The sequence below is a fragment of the Notothenia rossii genome (genome assembly GCF_949606895.1).
Source record: "Notothenia rossii genome assembly, chromosome: 7".
In the NCBI taxonomy this organism is placed as follows: Eukaryota; Metazoa; Chordata; class Actinopteri; order Perciformes; family Nototheniidae; genus Notothenia; species Notothenia rossii.
In genome coordinates, this window is record NC_136905.1 from 60,472,684 (window position 1) to 60,490,882 (window position 18,199).

The 18,199-nt window shown below is 40.2% G+C and overlaps 1 protein-coding gene across 1 annotated transcript in view; it reads left to right on the top strand.

Annotated features, from left to right (window-relative positions):
* kiaa1109 (KIAA1109) overlaps positions 1 to 18,199 on the top strand; it is a 149,251-nt gene that overhangs the window by 99,023 nt on the left and 32,029 nt on the right. Inside the window, exons 65-79 of the mRNA XM_079692224.1 lie at positions 472 to 602; positions 710 to 833; positions 1,229 to 1,341; positions 2,868 to 2,958; positions 3,300 to 3,359; positions 5,452 to 5,723; positions 6,209 to 6,424; positions 7,320 to 7,500; positions 8,110 to 8,299; positions 10,351 to 10,512; positions 10,648 to 10,787; positions 11,931 to 12,126; positions 14,294 to 14,494; positions 15,286 to 15,462; positions 17,695 to 17,832. Coding sequence (XP_079548350.1) covers positions 472 to 602; positions 710 to 833; positions 1,229 to 1,341; positions 2,868 to 2,958; positions 3,300 to 3,359; positions 5,452 to 5,723; positions 6,209 to 6,424; positions 7,320 to 7,500; positions 8,110 to 8,299; positions 10,351 to 10,512; positions 10,648 to 10,787; positions 11,931 to 12,126; positions 14,294 to 14,494; positions 15,286 to 15,462; positions 17,695 to 17,832 — 2,392 coding nt within the window. The remainder of the gene's footprint in view (positions 1 to 471; positions 603 to 709; positions 834 to 1,228; positions 1,342 to 2,867; positions 2,959 to 3,299; positions 3,360 to 5,451; positions 5,724 to 6,208; positions 6,425 to 7,319; positions 7,501 to 8,109; positions 8,300 to 10,350; positions 10,513 to 10,647; positions 10,788 to 11,930; positions 12,127 to 14,293; positions 14,495 to 15,285; positions 15,463 to 17,694; positions 17,833 to 18,199) is intronic.

An 18,199-nucleotide genomic window follows, 5' to 3' on the forward strand; every position in this document is an offset into this window, starting at 1 on the left:
GATGACTAAATCACATCACAGCAATTATCACATCAAGGTTTTGGATTTATAAAGGCTGAGCAATGCTTTTCCATGCTTAAGCTAACGGAAAATAGTGTTGGTAACATTTGCTTTCACTGCCCACCTTTATAAGATTGACTGGCGGGTGAAACAAAATGACTTCCTGTGGCAAAGGAGAATCATCTTTCCCTTCATGTGGTACTGCTGGTGGAGGTGGTGGTGGTGGTGTCAGTGACATTCTTTGCTTATGATACCTGGTGTGCTGATTGGACTACATGTCATACTTTGATCTAACAATCAAAATGTCTTCCCCTTTCACCAGACTGATTTGGGTTTCCTATTCACAGCATTTGCCGGGCGGAAATCTTTCAAGACTTTTTTTTTGGGTTTAATCAGCAGGTTTCTTTCACGTAATTTGCAGTTTTCTCGGATAAATATGTTCTGGTGTGCTTCATTGCTGTGACCCAACAGGAGACCATTGACCCCAGAAGGCAGATGGCCATGGGGAACCAGGTGATCGACGCCCGCGGGAGAAAGTTCACCAAGAGGGTTGTGGACATCAGAGAGTTGAACGAACAGGCCAAGGTCATCGACGACCTCAAGTGAGATTCCTGCGTACACACTTGTTGATTCTCACTGTGATGATGATAATAAAAATTGTTCCGTTGGTGCTGAAAATATTTCCTCTAATATATTTTCTTCTCCACAGGAAATTGGGGGCCAGCGAAGGCACCATCGACCAGGAGATCCAGCGCTACCAGCAGCTAGAGTTGGTGGCCGTCAACGACATCCGGAGAGATGTCCGAAAGAAACTGCGCCGCTCCAGCATGAGGGTGAATGCTCGACTATTTACCTTTCTTAGTCAAAAAAGGACATTTCACTTTTTGCAGTTATTTGGACTGATGTTGTAATTTCCAAATAGGAGAAATTGATAGTTATTGAATAGTAAATCTCAACCAGCACACCAGAGCATATTTTTTTCAACATTTGTATTCGCATTTGGTTTTCCAGCACACAAATTCAAGCTGCTAAATAAAAAGCTACATCACATCCAATCATATCTTTCTTACTTAATTCACAAGGTCATATTTAGTTCCTTTCCACAAAAGTAGGAATTTCCCCAACATTTTATAGAAGGCATCAGGCTTTTATAGCCTAGGTATATTTCGGAGCAACTTCTTAATGGCTAAAGAAATGTATTTCTGATTTGGTGTTTGTTCCTCCCCAGGCGGCCTCTCTGAAGGATAAGTGGGGTCTTGGCTACAAACCAAGCTACAACCGCTCCAAAAGCATCTCTGCAGCAGCGGGTCGCCCCCCTCTGAAAAGGATGGAAAGACAGAGGTAACAAGGGCAGCAGTAGCCACTTTCCCTGCTGTCATATCATTATGGAAGTGACACGATCAATGGCGCTTATTCCAGCATTTACTGTAAGCAAACAAGCCCTGGTAACCTTTGGTGCTGATCGAGCGACATGTTTTTGAAACACCTTCCTCATTAACCTTCTCACAAAGAGGATGCAATGACTCACACATTACAACGTAGTGTAGAGGAAAGTAAGTGTTTTTCCCATTTGTTTATAGTAATTATGCAGATGCCTGTAATAATGTGGTAATTGTGTTAAAACAGTCGACACACTGTAAGACCTAAAGCAAACCGGAAAACATTAACTCTGAGCAGGAAATAAATGAGCTAGTATAATTTAATTCTGCCACTTGAGTTTAATAAAGAGTAAAACAATGAAAAATGTCTTCATGAAAAACAAAAACAGCTTAAAGGTGGGGTAGGTAATTCACTTCAGAAACACTTTTTGTTATATTCCATGGAATGCTCTTAACATCCCGATAGCAATGAATATATGAAATGCTTTGACAATAAATACATAAAAACATTTAATCTGTGGAAGCCGTAGCTCTGTAAAAAGCTAGACCAATCGTCTGAGCCGGGCCGGCTAAAATAACTGGATGGCCTACCTGCCTGTCAGCCTTCCATCTGTGCACAAACTTATCTCGTGCCCTCATTGGTCATGTGAGCGTTCGTGTGTGTTGGAGGAGGGGCTCTGCAAGGAAGACTGAAGGAAGGGGCTGATTTTTTTCGGCTGCATACTTTCAAATTCTAGCGCACTCAAGCTGGCTTCTCCATTCTTACCTAGCCTACCTTTAACTGGCAAAACGTCAGGGTATTTAAATGTATTTACTTTGGTCCATGTGCTGTATGTACGCAATTGAAAGTGTAATATATAACATTGCTTCAATCTCTGTAAGATATAAGTCAACCTCCTACATTAAGCAGTTTTAATTTGAAATAATGTTGTAAAGTCTGAGGGCAGCCAGGCTACAGTAAAAGTTATGGCCTATCCAACCAGCTAGCTAGTTAGCTAGTTGGCATTACTAACATCACGTATTTATCCTAATATTAATAAAATATCGGTTTCGCGTAGCCTCTCCAGCTAGCTACAGTAGCATTCCTAACGTCACATATTCAGCCTATCATTAATTCAATCTCTATTTGTGCAGTGTCCAGCTTGCTAGCTAATTAGCATTACCAACGTGATGTATTTAGCCTATTATTTAAAGCAAATATAACTTTTAAGGCTCATTGGTTTTGATATTTGTGTCATTAATTATTTGAATTAGTTGAAACCCAGTACTTACATTTGAAAGGATGTGCAAAAAAATGTAGCCTTTGAAAAATGCAAACACTGGATTGGGATAGAGCCATAAACTCTTAAACAGTTTTGTCAGATTTGGCAGGGAATCAGACGGTTCAAAGGGATTAAGAACTGTACAGAGAAAAAATACAATCTTCTGATGTTCTCGATGCTTCTAGATGTATTCATGTTTTTTTAAATCACGTCACTGTGTCCATAGTTCCAGAATAGGAGATCTGGATGATCTACCAGATATGCGCGTGGATGCCTCCTCTCCTGGACCCCGGGTCACCTTCAACATCCAGGACACGGTAAACACATTTCTCCTATGAATCCCCAATTTTGAAATAACAGAGTAAGCCTTAAGACATTCACATATGTTAGCTAGCAGAAGTATGATCTTGACACATTTGTTCTTACCACAATAATACTGTGATAAAAGTAGATATTTGATCTCAAAGAGTTCATAAATCATCATCTCATTCTTCATTGTGTCACTGTAAATGTTCTTCATATCATATATTTACATTATGCGGGACTCGTATGTCATCTGGTTGAGAATTCTTGCAGTTTTACTCCAAATTTGGCTCAAAAGCAGAAGCCGAGTTTTTTTTTTCTTTCATTTTGGATGTACATTTTTGTTTAATTGAAGATAAATAATCAGGCCTTCGAAGCTGCAAACTCACCCATCAGTCCTGGAGAGATATTCAAGGTATATGCTTGACAATTTGAAATGTAACTAATCAAAAATAACCAACGCCAACAAATACTTCTGTTTCCTCTTCTCTTCTAAAATGCAAAATCAAAACATACATAACCAAATCTTCAACCTCTAATGTATTTTCTAACAGCTCTGCATGGTGAAGCTCTGAATCAGCTGCTGTTTGTCACAACTGCATGTATATTGGGCATTAAATTAAAAAAACAACTACTAAAAGGGCCAAGATAATACGCATTAAAACAAGCCATAATAGAATTAGACAGGTATATAACAATGAGCTATGAGCTATTTAAATTGTTCACATAATCCTCATATTGGCCCCTAAAACGCACACTTTCTGTAGTGTAAAAATGACTAGTAGGAGACGCATGTTTAAATGTATATGATAAATAAATTCAACATGGATTTGGAGAAATTATAATGTGTTTACGTACAAAAGATTCCATCAATATGTTCACTTTAAAGCCACCAGACTTCATTGACAGAAACATACATTGACATAAAACACGCTGCATTCAAACTCAAAAGAAACACAAAAACTGTCTTTGTTTGTCTTCACGAAAAATACTAAATAAAAACTGAATATATAAAAATAATTAACTATCATAACTGAATTTTACTGTTTACTTACCCTGATCTTTGGCAATTACATGATGTTGAACTTGACAACAACAAAAAAGTAATATCGTCTTCTAGCAAGGAAAACTTCAGAGAATTTATTTTATGAAACTGCTCAGTTAGGTCATTCAGTTCCCTGCCCTGATTATATTACATTGCATTTAGCTGACGCTTTTATCCAAAGCGACTTACAATAAATGCATTCGACCAACAAGATACAAACTTGAAGAAAACAGAATCATATAAGTACATCAGGTTTCATAGAGCCAAACATTTCAAGTGCTACTCAACTGGCTTTAGATAAGCCAGTCCTACAGTCCTTACATTTCTGTAAAATTCTTGCTGAAATGATCAAATTGCTTTCATTACTCAACTCCTCCAATATCCACTCTCTAATAATGACCCGGTCTCACTCTGCTTGAGGCCACATGACCGAGTTCACCTCAGTTGTTCGTGTTTTCATGGTCATTTGGCCTTAAACACCCACATACTCTCCGTCAGTGAAAATAAACCACCAAAAAGACAAATACTGTTGATGCTCGGAAACATTTGAAGTCGGGATTAGTTTCAAAGGCATTCAGCAAACATTTCTACACTTTTAACCGACTTTCAGTCAATACCCCTCTTCTGTTGGTTGTCGATTGGGTTTTTTCCAGCGGTCATTAAGACCTGTAAAACTTTCTTGGGCATCTTTCCACTGTCCCTCTCTTGAGACAGATGTGTACATATTCTCCGGTCGGGGTCCCCATCTTCCTGTTTGTCTTTCATTCAGTGCATGAGCTCTCATCTTATCTGGGAACTGTTGCAGGCGGGTAGTGTTCTCTCATTGGACATGTCATACAGCTAGGAACCACTCATGGTGTTTTTTGTCTTTGTATTTAAATGTTGTATCTTGCAATATTATTTTGGAAACTAGGTGGCATTGATTAAATGCAGGGGGAATTTTTCCGTGTCCCTATGTCCTCTTTGCTGGTTGTCGTCAACACACAGGTAGTTGGTTGTAGTGATTGTGCGTAAATACAATACAGAAGATAACAGTCACTATATCCAGTTGAGTTTGAGGTTTATTGAAGATGTTCTAGATGAGTTTTACCAGTTGCTACGGACCTACAGAACAACTCTCACTTGCCTAATTGGACAAACAGGTAATGTGTAACTTCAATAAACCTCAAAATAAACTTGGTTTGGCGATGGAAATGTTCACTTCATCAAATGAATTGTCTAACCCTAACCATACAAACCAGAAAAGAGGACTTTTGGAAACAGAAACATTTGACATTATAATCTAATTTTAGTATTTAAAGATAAACTTCTTGTCGTTCATTTAAAAAACAAACCCTAGTGGTCCAATAACCAGAACACTACCTCCTTCAAAGTGTTAACCCCATGGTTCTCTTCCTACTTAAGAGATGTTTTTAAGTAGATAGCACTTCCTGTGTGAGTTTGACTCTGTCCTCTTCTGAAGTTTCCTGAGGAGACAGAGGTGGACCTGTTGTCGGTCACCGTCGACGAGCCATCCCACCCTCATCATCACCTCCATCCTCTCCATTCTCCATCCGTTATGGAGGGCAATCACTCAGTTTTCAGTGCCCCTGGCACCCCCGCTGTCTTCTCACCAGTACTTCTATTCCAGCACGACGACATGAGGCGCGACGACCTGTCCTCATCCTCCTCCGAAGACTCAGAGAAGGAGGACGAGTTTGAGCGGGAAAAACCACAGAGCTTCCGCAGGCCTTTGTGAGTTGTTGTGATGAGTGTTAGATAAAATGAGGCACCATTAGGTTACTTTATAGTGTTGCAGGAATGAGTCCTTAAACCCGGATGTTTGCATTTTAGCACTTCCGGTTCCCTTATTGTTGTGTTTAAGTGTTTTTGTCTGGCAATGAGGTCTGTGGTTAACACAACTTTTGTTTTACAACATAAAAAATGTATGTTAATATCCCACTCTTTAATTTTCCAAGCTTCTATGTGTCATTAAAATGGTAGTTGCCAACATTCGAACATTAGCCACCTTTAAGCCTAACGTTAGCTTGATACTTCCGGCAATTGCATTGATGCTACAAAATTCATAAAAGTGTTCATCTGTGGCGATTATCCTGCCGCAGACCTTACTTTCAGCCATATTCCACCACTCTTTTGCATGAAAGCTCTTCTTTTCTGGTTTCTTTTTTGTTATGAAACAAGCTTCTTTTCCAAACATTGCCCTTCTTCTCTCTCCTCAGCCAAGCTTCTCACAGGAAGCCCTCGGGTTTCTCTGCTGTGAGTCAGCTGTTCAGCGAGCGCTGGCCGAGCACCGCCGCCAACCGCAGCTTCAGCGGCCCGACAACCGAGAGAAACATTGACTTTGAGCTGGATATCCGCGTGGAGATCGAAAGTGGGAAGTGTGTCCTTCACCCCACCACTCAGCAGCCAGAGCACGAGGACATTGCCCTCAGGAGGTACGATTTAAGGCACATTTTTTAAACAACTGTTATAGTGGTTTATACTGAAGCATATACAGTATATATACTGTATAAATCATTCATCACCCAAATCTGGGTAACACCTTTTAAACCAATGACCAAATGACTCTGAACAACAACACATTTTTGAGATAAAAAATAGGCAAAAATAGTGAATTATTTGGACTAAACTTAACATTAGAGGAACATGTCATTCTGAATGATCAAAGACTTGTATACGTCAACCTTTAGTTAGGATTCTGTTTTGAAACTCGTTCAAATGAGAGCACATAATAACACCAGATGCTATTACCGTAATTTTCGGACTATAAGCCGCGCCTTTTTCCCTATTTTTCGACGCTGCGGCTTATATAACGGTGCGGCTAATCTATGGATTTTTACAGCTAACGGCCAACACCTTTAACTCTATGGGCTCTATGGCCGGTCCGCGGACCCCCACCTTTAAGCGGCGGGTTCCAGCAGGAAAAGCTGGAGGCGGGAAAAGAGTGAGACAGGTAGCGCGCAAAAGTAAAAGTGGAACCGAGAGTGGTATGCCGCTGCTGCGGCTTATATTCAGGTGCGGTTTATAGTCCGAAAATTACGGTAGTATAAATAAAACACCCCACATTTTATGCAAGTAATGATCATTGAGTTTTCTTGGAAACCTTTAGAACTTAGTATGAAACCATCTTTTTGTGGCAATTACATGAAATGACCCCTTATTCCAACATAAAAACATTGTCAGGGTCAAATAGGACACGAGGCAAACAGGAAGTCTGACTAACTTTTCCTACTTTTTACGACGTGTGCTATCGACATTATGAAATCCAAGGAAGATGAAGCTTATCCATTGTAGATATAAATAAGACAACTCAACACAACTTTTCTGTAGGAGCTGTGATCACAGCCTCAGGAGTCTGGACCAGGAGTCTCCCCCTAAGAAGAAGAAGCTGCAGCCCACCTACACCTCCACCACTCACCTGCTAGCCGGGAAAAAGTGTCCCTCCACCCTGCAGACCAAATCCAACGACATGGAGACCACAGTCTTCTACATTCCAGGAGTAGACGTTAAGGTCAGCTTCTCCCTTCACCTCAAAGTGTTCCACAAGTTTCTACTATTTTAATTCCAAAGATGTTGTTATTTTAGCAATACAAATGGATTTAGTTCAATGTCCAAAATAAATAAGAAATGTTTATAGAAAGTATGTTGTAGGAACAATATGCATCATGTTTTTATTTGTTTAATATCATTTTTTTTTATAATTCTAGCAGCCCCGACTGAAATTCAAGGTGTTTAAATTTGGAACACAGCTCAACAGCTCCCCCAAAAGCAGTAAACCTGGGGGAAACACTGCACTATGTTACATTTGCGATTCTATTGGCTAGCGCTCGGACAAATTGTACACGATATGCTAAGGGAGGGATATTTATGACACATCTCTAAGCAGTTGACGAATCACAACAGAGCCGGCCAGCTAACCAATCAAAGCAGACTGGGCTCCGGTTTCAGACAGAGGGTGAAAGAGGTGCTGCAGCACAGGCAGTATGAGACAAATAAAGAGCTTTTTGACCATTAAAGCATGCAAATGTCAGAGTAAAAGCACAAAATACACATCTGAACCTGAAAGGAGCATAATATGTCCTCTTTAAATTATTCATTTTGGCTTTATCTTTCCCCTCAGTTGCACTACAACTCCAAGATGCTGAAGACGGAGTCGCCCAACGCCTCCCGGGGATCCTCCCTCCCCCGCACTCTCTCCAAAGAGTCGAAGCTGTATGGTATGAAAGATATCAGCCCTCCCAACCTTCCCAATGCAGAACAAAGCAAGACTAACTCGCTCCTACCTCCCCCGCCCCCACCTATTCCATCAGGTACTGAGCATTCCCTCATTTTACACTGCATGCCCTAGAACCGTCTGTAATCACCGACACTAGAGTGCCTCAGCACTCTGCAGTGATGATTTTACATCCTAAAGAAGACCAATGAAATGCATGCATCCTAATGTAATCAGTGGTTGAATGTAGTGAAGTACATTTACTCAAGTATTGTACTTAAGATAAAATAACACAAGATAGACCTTTTATTAGGAAAATTAAGGTGTAATGAATGAATACAAATAAAACAATACTATTAAAACACTAAGTAGCTAAATAGAAGTACATAGCTGTGCATAAATACAGATATGAGTGGATATATTTTTAATAATGAATGAATGAATACATTCCTATGTGTAGGTCAGTGGTTCTCAAACTTTTTCTGTCAGGCACCCCCTTTTGGAGAAAAAAAAAATCGGGCCCCCCCCAACACAAATAGTCAGGCTCAGTGGCGGCGCCAGAGATTTATTTTGGGGGTGCTGTGGGGTAGCTTGACGTTTCATAGAGGCTGCTCAAACATTTAGGGTTTCCCATTAATGTACCGGGCGCTAAAGTTGAATTTTCTACTGCAACACTCCCCACGCAAATACACAACGTACCCGCAACTGTTACAATGAAGGCTCGATAATCAGCTCACGGCATAAAGCATGCTCGCCCTGGAAGATTTATTAATATTGAAGTTAAAAGCATCAATCTGGTGCACTTTGAGAGCAAAATGAAGAGATCTATGGATACATCTCTCAACACCCATATAAAACAGAACTGTAAACAGATTTACTTTTTCTTTATGGATATTTTACAAATCACTCCCCGTTTAAACTTTATTATTTTTTTACTGTCATATAGCATTTCATACCTGTTTTTCATTTATTCTCTTATTTTTTTATAACTATAATGATCATATAAACGTGTGCCTCGGAAATAATTGTTTACATTAATGGTGACCAAAACGTTTGAGACCCGCTGAGATAACACTCAGAGAGTCCTTTAGCTCACTGAGTCTCTCAGTCTGACAGGAGCGGACTCTCCTCCACTTTGTTGTTGAAAAAACTCCTTATATCCGTTAGCGTAGCTAGCTAGCACCAGAAGCTAACAACAACGATCTCCGGTACCGGTGCGCTCTCTCTCTCTCTCGCTCGCGCACACGCACACAAAATGGCTCGTTCCACACACACACACAGAGCCGAGCTTTAATGAAACACAGAGACCCAGACGTAATAGTACTGTATCATATTATTTTCGAATCAATACTTTTTCAAAATATGAATTTTTTTTTTTTTTTTTTTAATAACCATTTTTCCTCCTGGTCACTCTCGCCCCCCCTGTCATGCCTCTGCAACCCCCACTTTGAGAACCACTGGTGTAGGTGCAGGTGCCGCTGCAGTCTTATTTATATACAGAGCAAGTCTTAAGTAAAACTTTGAGGTAATTGTGCTTACCTGAATATTTTTAATTTGAAGTGACTTCGTACTTCTAATCTACAGTTTTGTAGAAAGCATTGTACTTTTTAATCCACTACATTTATTTTACAGATTTAGTTACTTTAAAGATTTAATATTTTCTAGAAGAGAGTTTTATAAAAAGAAAAAATAAACATTGCCATTCAGTTATAGGTTGAAATATCCAGCAGTAAAACCCATCACTGGTAACTTTAGGTCACTTGAGTAATCCTGGTTCTCAGAGCACTTCTTGCTCCTAAGTTTTTAAGTGTTCATTCATGAGTTTATTTTTGTACACATTTTAAACAAAATGTGCAAAATCAAACATGATTTTTTCCGTTTAAGCTAATTCGTACATTCTTTAAGAAAAGTGACTTGTATACCCTCCCGTTGGGCTGTGAGGTTCAAATGGTTCGGCCATGAAATCAGTGTGCACCCTACATAACTACCTCATGCATATTGATGCCAACAGAATACATCAAAGACTATGAAAAAAAGTGTTTGAAAATGCTTTAATTTAATCTAAACCTAAGTTAAATTAACCTTCTCAAGCAATCACAACATATAGTCCAAGGTGCAGATGATTTAGAATCCCATGTGTTTTTGCAGCCAAAGGTAAGGGCAGTGGGGGGGTGAAGACTGCCAAGCTGTATGCCTGGGTAGCCCTGCAGACTCTGCCGGAGGAGATGGTCATCAGCCCCTGTCTGCTGGACTTCCTGGAGAAAGCTCTGGAGACCATACCTATCACTCCTGTGGAGAGAGGCTACGCAGGTCAGTTGTTGCAGCCAGTCAAAACAATACTAAAACCTAAAAGCAATGCTGCTCTTGTGTATCTGGCTTTTATCGTTAACTCTTGAACATTTATGTGACCCCCCCCCCCCCACCCGACCCCTCACCCCCCTCCAGCTGTGGCGACCCAGGAGGAGGACATGGGTCAGTTTGACCCGGTGGAGCAGCTGGAGGAATCCACCACCTCTCTGGTTTCCTCTTCCACATCCGCCTACTCCTCCTTCCCTGTGGATGTGGTGGTCTACGTCAGAGTCCAGGTACTGACAAGATTACGTTGACTTATTATCCCTTTTAATAGTTATCTAACTTGATTTTCATCATATATTGTAGCTTCCTTTTTAAAAATCAGACAAAGTTGTAAACACACAATGTGATGTAAGGGGGAGTAATTTAAGCTTGTGTTCATTTAATCATATAATAATAACTGTGACCAGAGGCATGTTCTTGTTTGTACGTGTGTGTCTATATATATATATATATATATATATATATATATATATATATATATATATATATAAAAAAGTTAATAATTAAAAATTATAAATATATATCATAAAAACTAAATAAAATAATGTAATAAATACATTTATATTTTATGGTTTTGTGAAGCCTGGGAAGCAGTTGACCAAGGAAGATTAATAGATACCAGATTTTCTTTTGTCTCCTTTATCGTCTTCCTTTATTTGGTTTTATTCTCTGCCTCGGGCCGCCCCCAAACCTCTAGGAGGGGTCCTCTCTTCTCATATTGGGCTGCTCTCAGACCCTGTGGGATGGAGCCAGTCAGTTATGAGTCAGTTATTATGTTGTGCTTATTTAAATTGTATTTCTTGTCTTTCTGTATGTCGTTTGTGGGGAACTTGCCCTCGGCCATGACACCCCCACACCAGTCAGGTCACACAAAGCCTCCCAAAGTAATATATATGAAAAGAGACAATGAATCTGAGTACTTGTTCCAATACTGGTAACTTTAGGGTACTTGCGTAACCACGGTTCTCAGAGTAGCATGAGTGAGATGACTCCTCAAAGGAATGCGAAGGTAGACGCCTCCCATAGTGAGATATCGAAAAAAACGCAAGGAAAAGGAACTTTAGTCTGCTTTAAAACCCCGGTCCTCAGGGTGGCATGTGTGAGTCATCCAAACAAATGCTACGAATGAAAACTGCTAACTTTCCACCTTGGTTGTCCTCCAGACCACATTTACCTTTCTAATTGTTCTCACAATTGCAGCTCATTAAAAGTGGAAGCTATTTAAAGATAGTTGAGTGTAAGCGATGGGAATAATTGTAATGGTTTCTTTTTCTGATTTATTTAATATCTTCAAGTCCTGTTTTTTATTTCCAAAGCCATACATTTAGACTTGCAGTTACACACTTGACATCATGTGTCACTTGTGTTTGCAGCCCTCTCAGATCCGCTTCAGCTGTCTGCCCATGTCCAGGGTGGAGTGTATGCTCAAACTGCCCTCTTTAGACCTGGTCTTTTCTTCTAACCGCGGGGAGCTGGAGACCCCGCCGGGAGCCCACCCCACTGACGCACCCCACCCCCCCTCCTCCACCCCACCAGGGCAGTATATCCCCAAACCACCGCCCAGCAAAGGTATGTAGGGCATGTATTTGGGGAAAAGTGACACTCTAATGCACATGTGTCAAACTCAAGGCCCGGGGGCCAAATCAGGCCCTTGGTGGATTTAATTTCAGCCCGAAGGATAATGGTTAATTACTATTAGATCTGGCCCGCCTGTATATTGCACGCACACCTTCACTCAATCCTGAGGGTTTCCTCAGCTCAGAGCCTGAGCCCAAACATTGATGAACTTGCACCCAAGATGAGATGCCAAGTGTCTGGCTTGAACTAGCATCACAGAGCAGCAAACTGAGTTTACATGGATGTTTCCTTCTGCACTTTTTTTCTTGCGACAACAGGGCATGTTTGTTTTTTTCTTTGAGGGAAATAGTTTTTTTGAAGCTGTTGTTGGCCTGCGGGAATGTAATCATAAGAAATGACTCTGGAAAAGCTGCAGATAGAGCCATAAGAAATGAATGCAACTGATTATTTAATGTTTAATGTTGCAGTGTTTCCCATACATTGATTTATTTGTGGTGGGCCGCCACAATTAAATATCGTCCGCCACAAATGGATCTCATAAAAAAATTTTTTTTATTATTATTAATTATTTTTTTATTTTATTTGTATTATTATTATTTGGTAGTCTAATGGATAGTGAGGTGGGCTGATGATTGGAAGGTTGCGAGTTCCAATCCTGCCTGGAACACCACTACTGATGTGCCCTTGAGTAAGGCACTTAGCCCTCGGTTACTCCAGGGAGAATGTCCCTGTAATTGGTAATTGTAAGTCGCTTTGGAATAAGGCGTCTGCTAAATGCCTAAATTGTAAATGATATTTTTGGGAGAATAAACCCCACGGATCCTCAACTCCGGTGTGTTTCACTCATTAACAACGCAACACAGAGCAACAAGATCGTTGTCTACAGTAGCCATGAACTCGCATGTATTATATTACTTGAGGGGGGGGTGGATGCATGGACCACCCGAATAGATAAAGGGGCCTTTGGCTTTTCTTGCCGGGGGGGGCGGGGGTGCGGTGCGGTCTTCTGTGGGAAACACTGTTGTTTTTATAGGCAATCATTTAAGCTTTGTTAGTTCCAGGTTTAATATGTGCAATAAGTTAATTTCAATAAGTTTTGCAGAGATAATATGTAAGGGAATCACTTTAGCAGTTTCTGAAAGCCTCTCTCATATTGTGAGCGTGTCTATTAGCCCCCCCCCCCATGCCATGTCTGGGCCCTGTGTGACTTAATGTTGTTCACAGCTTGTTCACATCCTTTCATTACTTTGCTCTCCAGTCTGTCTTGTTGCAAGTTTAGTTCTAAAGCCAAAATAAAATGACATTAATTTCATTTGATGTATTCACTTTTAGCACTTTTGGATTTCTACTCTGTTTGTCTTCCTCATATCCTTTATCAAAATGTATCATTAATGTGAAATACAGATGACACATGGCTGTCATATATAGGTTAACGTCACACTCTCAGAGATCTCAGTTGGCTCTCTTGTGGTGCCAATGGCAATGAGCGGTAATTCTATTTTCTAGATGTCTCTTCCCATCACACAGGTCGCCCTTTCCGGTTAATGTCTGCAAAGACACCAGGGTTGTATTATTTGAACTAAAATAACTCATTGCTATTATTTTGTACTGATATTGCAATAACATGATCAAAATTGGAGGGAATTATAATTACTATATATTATCATTACTGAAACACTATTTTGATTAGCATTGGAAAATATATTAGGATCATACTGTGATTTAATTAGTTATTCCTTGTTATGATTTATTTTCTTCAGAATTTGAAGTACTTAAGTATATTGTAAGCGTGTGATGCCAATAATGATGTACTATAAGATTTGAATGAAGAACTTTGACTTTTAACAGAGTATTTTACACTTTTAGTTTTGCTACTTTTACAAGTATAACATTTGATTAATTGTTCCAACACTAGTAACCTTAGGTTACTTGCATAATCCCGGTTCTAAGAGTAGCATGAGTGAGATGATTCCTCAGAAAAATATGCAGGAAGGTGCATCCCATAGTGAAGCATCGAAGAAAATGCTATGAATGTTCATGTAAGATGATGTAGATAAAAGCAACTAATGACATGAAATGTGATAATCTTTGTTATTATTAATTCAATGAATGCCTTGTGAGTGTGACTACATGTCTAACGTTGTCTTCTTCCATCCAGCTTCCCCGTTGCTGGGGAGCCCTCTGGGCAGGAGCCGCCACAGCAGCAGCCAGTCGGACCTCACCGCCCCCCCCAGTAACTCCTCAGGCCTCAGCTTCACTGCCTGCATGTCTGACTTCTCCCTCTACGTGTTCCACCCCTACGGCGCCGGAAAGCAGAAATCTGCAGTCACAGGGCTGCCTCCGGGCCCAGGGCCATTAGGTATGGAAGGAGAGAGGGGTGAAACATGTTGTAACATTCTAATGTGCTAATAACACAGTGCTGCAGTTTCCTCTTTCAATGTGGATATGATGTACTAACCTGCAAGATCAACGCTATCAAAAAAGAAATCAGCTCCTATGTCTTCTCCTTAACCTCTGTGAAAAATGTCATAGGGTTGGGGAAAGATGCAACCGGGGTTCTAAATACTTCACACCGTGCGTTCTTATTGTGCTGTTTAAGACGGGGTTAATAAAAGTTGACAACAGCGAAAATATCTTGGTAATATCCTAAAATAACTAAATTGCTTATCAAACACGAAAACACTGTGAAATGTTGACTCCATTTGGTCATCTTACAGTAATTGGCGTAACATTTATAGGTCACCTGTTTGTTTAGCATATTGTTGAAAGTTCTAAACTTATGAGCAAGTTACGGGACAAGACGGACGGCCGAATGGTGTGTCCGATAAATGTTGCAGATGCAAGAAAATGTGGGTTTGAAGCATTAAAGCTCCTTTCCTATTATCTTGAGAATTCTAACAGCTCTTATTATAGCTGCCGTTTAGCTACTTCTGGTTCATTTCACTTAGTAAGAAACATTCATAGTGTCACCGTATGGCAACTAAGGTTGTGCTCGATCTGGTGCTATCGTGTGTCCTTAACGCAGTAACCTGGCTATACAGCTATATAATTAATAAAGGCAAAAAAGCCAAATAATTGTAGATAAGTACAATAAGTTTAGAGTTGGTAATTAGACGAGTTATCTTCATGATTATTTCCCTTTCCCTTAAGGTACAGTAGATGAGGAGCCGTCTTCAGTAACGGGAAGAAAAGACTCTCTGAGTATCAACCTGGAGTTTGTGAAGGTCAGCTTATCAAGGATCAGGCGTACCGGAGGCCCCACCTTCATCGAAAGCTTCATTCCTGCTAAAGGCGGCAAAATGGACACCACCCTTATCAACATCTCAGGTACACTTCAAGATTTCTCTACGAGAGAGCGATCATACTGATTGTTTCTGTGTTGTCTGTTTAAGATAAAGTCTTGAAATATTTGGAATTGAATTGGAAAACGTACATTTCCTGGAGGTGAAGATAAATTACCAGGAAAAGTGAAGGAAATGCATAAACCTGTTTTGAAGTGATATATAACAGACAAAGATACTTGGCATGGATTTAAGGGATATGAAATATATTACAAGTCTGGAGTATTTCCTGAGGTTGTGTGGGATCGTAATCCTTTCAAATCTGCCAAAGTACAAATTCCACTGAAATCTTCTATCATCATTTTTCCGGGCCTTTTTGCTAGTGTGGTATTATGGAGGCTACAAAATGAAGGTCTTGACAGAATTTGTTCAAGGGGCTTGTCTCTACACTGCATAAAGACACATTTGCACAGGCATAGATGGTGAAGGTGTTCATGTTAAGTATAATATTTTGTCTGTAGGACCCAATGTAATCACAGGTAGAGCTTGAAAGAGAGTTTATTCAAAGTAAATGACAGCATCACCACAGGCTATTTCCATCCAAATTAAATCTCAACTGATCTCCCACGACTTGCTGATTCAAAAGTAGGTTTGATGCTGTAACACTGCTTTTAAATACTAAAACACAGTTGCAAAATGACTCAACTATAAGTTTACACTGTCAAAGACTTGTTATGTTCCAAACTTGAAGACTTCCAGCATCTTACAAGCATTCCGTAGTTAAAAACTATTGTTGGCCTTTACATGCCCTGTTACCTATAGCACTTATAACAGAAGAATATATTAGCTCCTGTGTTCCCTAGCCTGTTTCTGAGAGCCTTTTTTAATTTGAATCCAATGAGATTGCATGCTATCATCGGCATCCTCATGGTAACAAATGTTTTTGTGTGAAACCGCTCAATGAACTATATCTCTCGTCTCGCACCACACACCAAGACGGCCGTCACGTTGGCACATTTCACTTTCACTATTAAAAGAGGTGAAAATCACTACAAGTCTGGAGAAATGAGTTCCGTAAGAGCCAGCATGCAGGACCGGGATTCTGGGATTTGTAGTCTTTCTAGTTGCGTATTTTTCAAAGTCTTATATTTCAACAGTTTTACGACAAACTATGACTTTTTTGACATGGAAATTCTTTTTTAAGATTGACAAACATGATATGTGTAATTCGTTGCACAATTCCAACGGGATCAAAAGATACGGTTTCTCTCTCCATTGACTTCAATACATAATTTATCCAAAATAAGGTCCAGTCCCATGGGTCGGAAGTAGATGGGCGGGATTTCGCAAAGTCGACAATTTTAATAAACTTGATATTGTTCACAAATCTGAAAAATCTGTGATAGTGAGCACTTCTCCTTTGCCGAGATAATCCATCCCACCTCACAGGTGTGGCATATCAAGATGCTGATTAGACAGCATGATTATTGCACAGGTGTGCCTTAGGCTGGCCACAATAAAAGGCCACTCTGAAACGTGCAGTTGTGCTTTATTGGGGGGGTCTGGGCGGGTCCGAAAACCCTAGGGTTAAACCCTAACCCTAACCCTAACATGTCACCCATCTCCTTTGCATAGAGTTGATCAGGTTGTTGATTGTGGCCTGTGGAATGTTGGTCCACTCCTCTTCAATGGCTGTGCGAAGTTGCTGGATATTGGCAGGAACTGGAACACGCTGTCGTATATGCCGATCCAGAGCATCCCAAACATGCTCAATGTTAGGGTTAGGGTTTAACCCTAGGGTTTTCGGACCCCCCCAGACCCCCCTAATAAAGCAAAACTGCACGTTTCAGAGTGGCCTTTTATTGTGGCCAGCCTAAGGCACACCTGTGCAATAATCATGCTGTCTAATCAGCATCTTGATATGCCACACCTGTGAGGTGGGATGGATTATCTCGGCAAAGGAGAAATGCTCACTATCACAGATTTTTTCAGATTTGTGAACAATATTTGAGAGAAATGGTTATTTTGTGTATATAGAAAATGTTTTAGATCTTTGAGTTAATCTCATGAAAAATGGGAGCAAGTGTTGCATTTATATTTTTGTTCAGTGTATTTACAACATTGGAAAAGAGACTGGGGAGCACCTTTGATGAAAACAGCACCTTTGCAATCTGAATGCCAGGATGCACACCTTTTTTCCCAGTAGGGTTGTTTAAAGAAGTAACCTTTTTAAATGTGTGTCTCGTATATTTGAACAAATGTAATATCCTCCCCTCAGCGGTGTGCGACATTGGCTCGGCTTCCTTCAAATACGACATGAGGCGCCTGAGTGAGATCCTGGCCTTCCCCAGAGCCTGGTACCGCCGCAGCATCGCCCGTCGCCTCTTCCTGGGAGACCAGACCATTAACCTGCCAGGTGATTCTCTGACCAATCAGAGGCTTGGACTTGTCTTTTTCGGATGGTTCGAGTACATTCATTTAGTCTTTTGTTTCAAGAAAAAAAGCACCTGGTACCATTTAGGGCTGGTCAATATGAAGAAAAAATCTAATATCCCCATACTATATAGTTGTGTTTACCATTGATGCTTTCACAAAGTAATTACAGCTTTATTTAGCATTAAATGTTTTTCGTAGGGTTGGGCATAAGGGATGATATCAAATACACAAAATACATGTGATCAAATACCTCAATATCATTATTGTTATACTAACAACATAATTATAAGTATGACCATTTGTGGTTTAATCAAATATTTACATTCACATTTTTGACAAAAAATCTT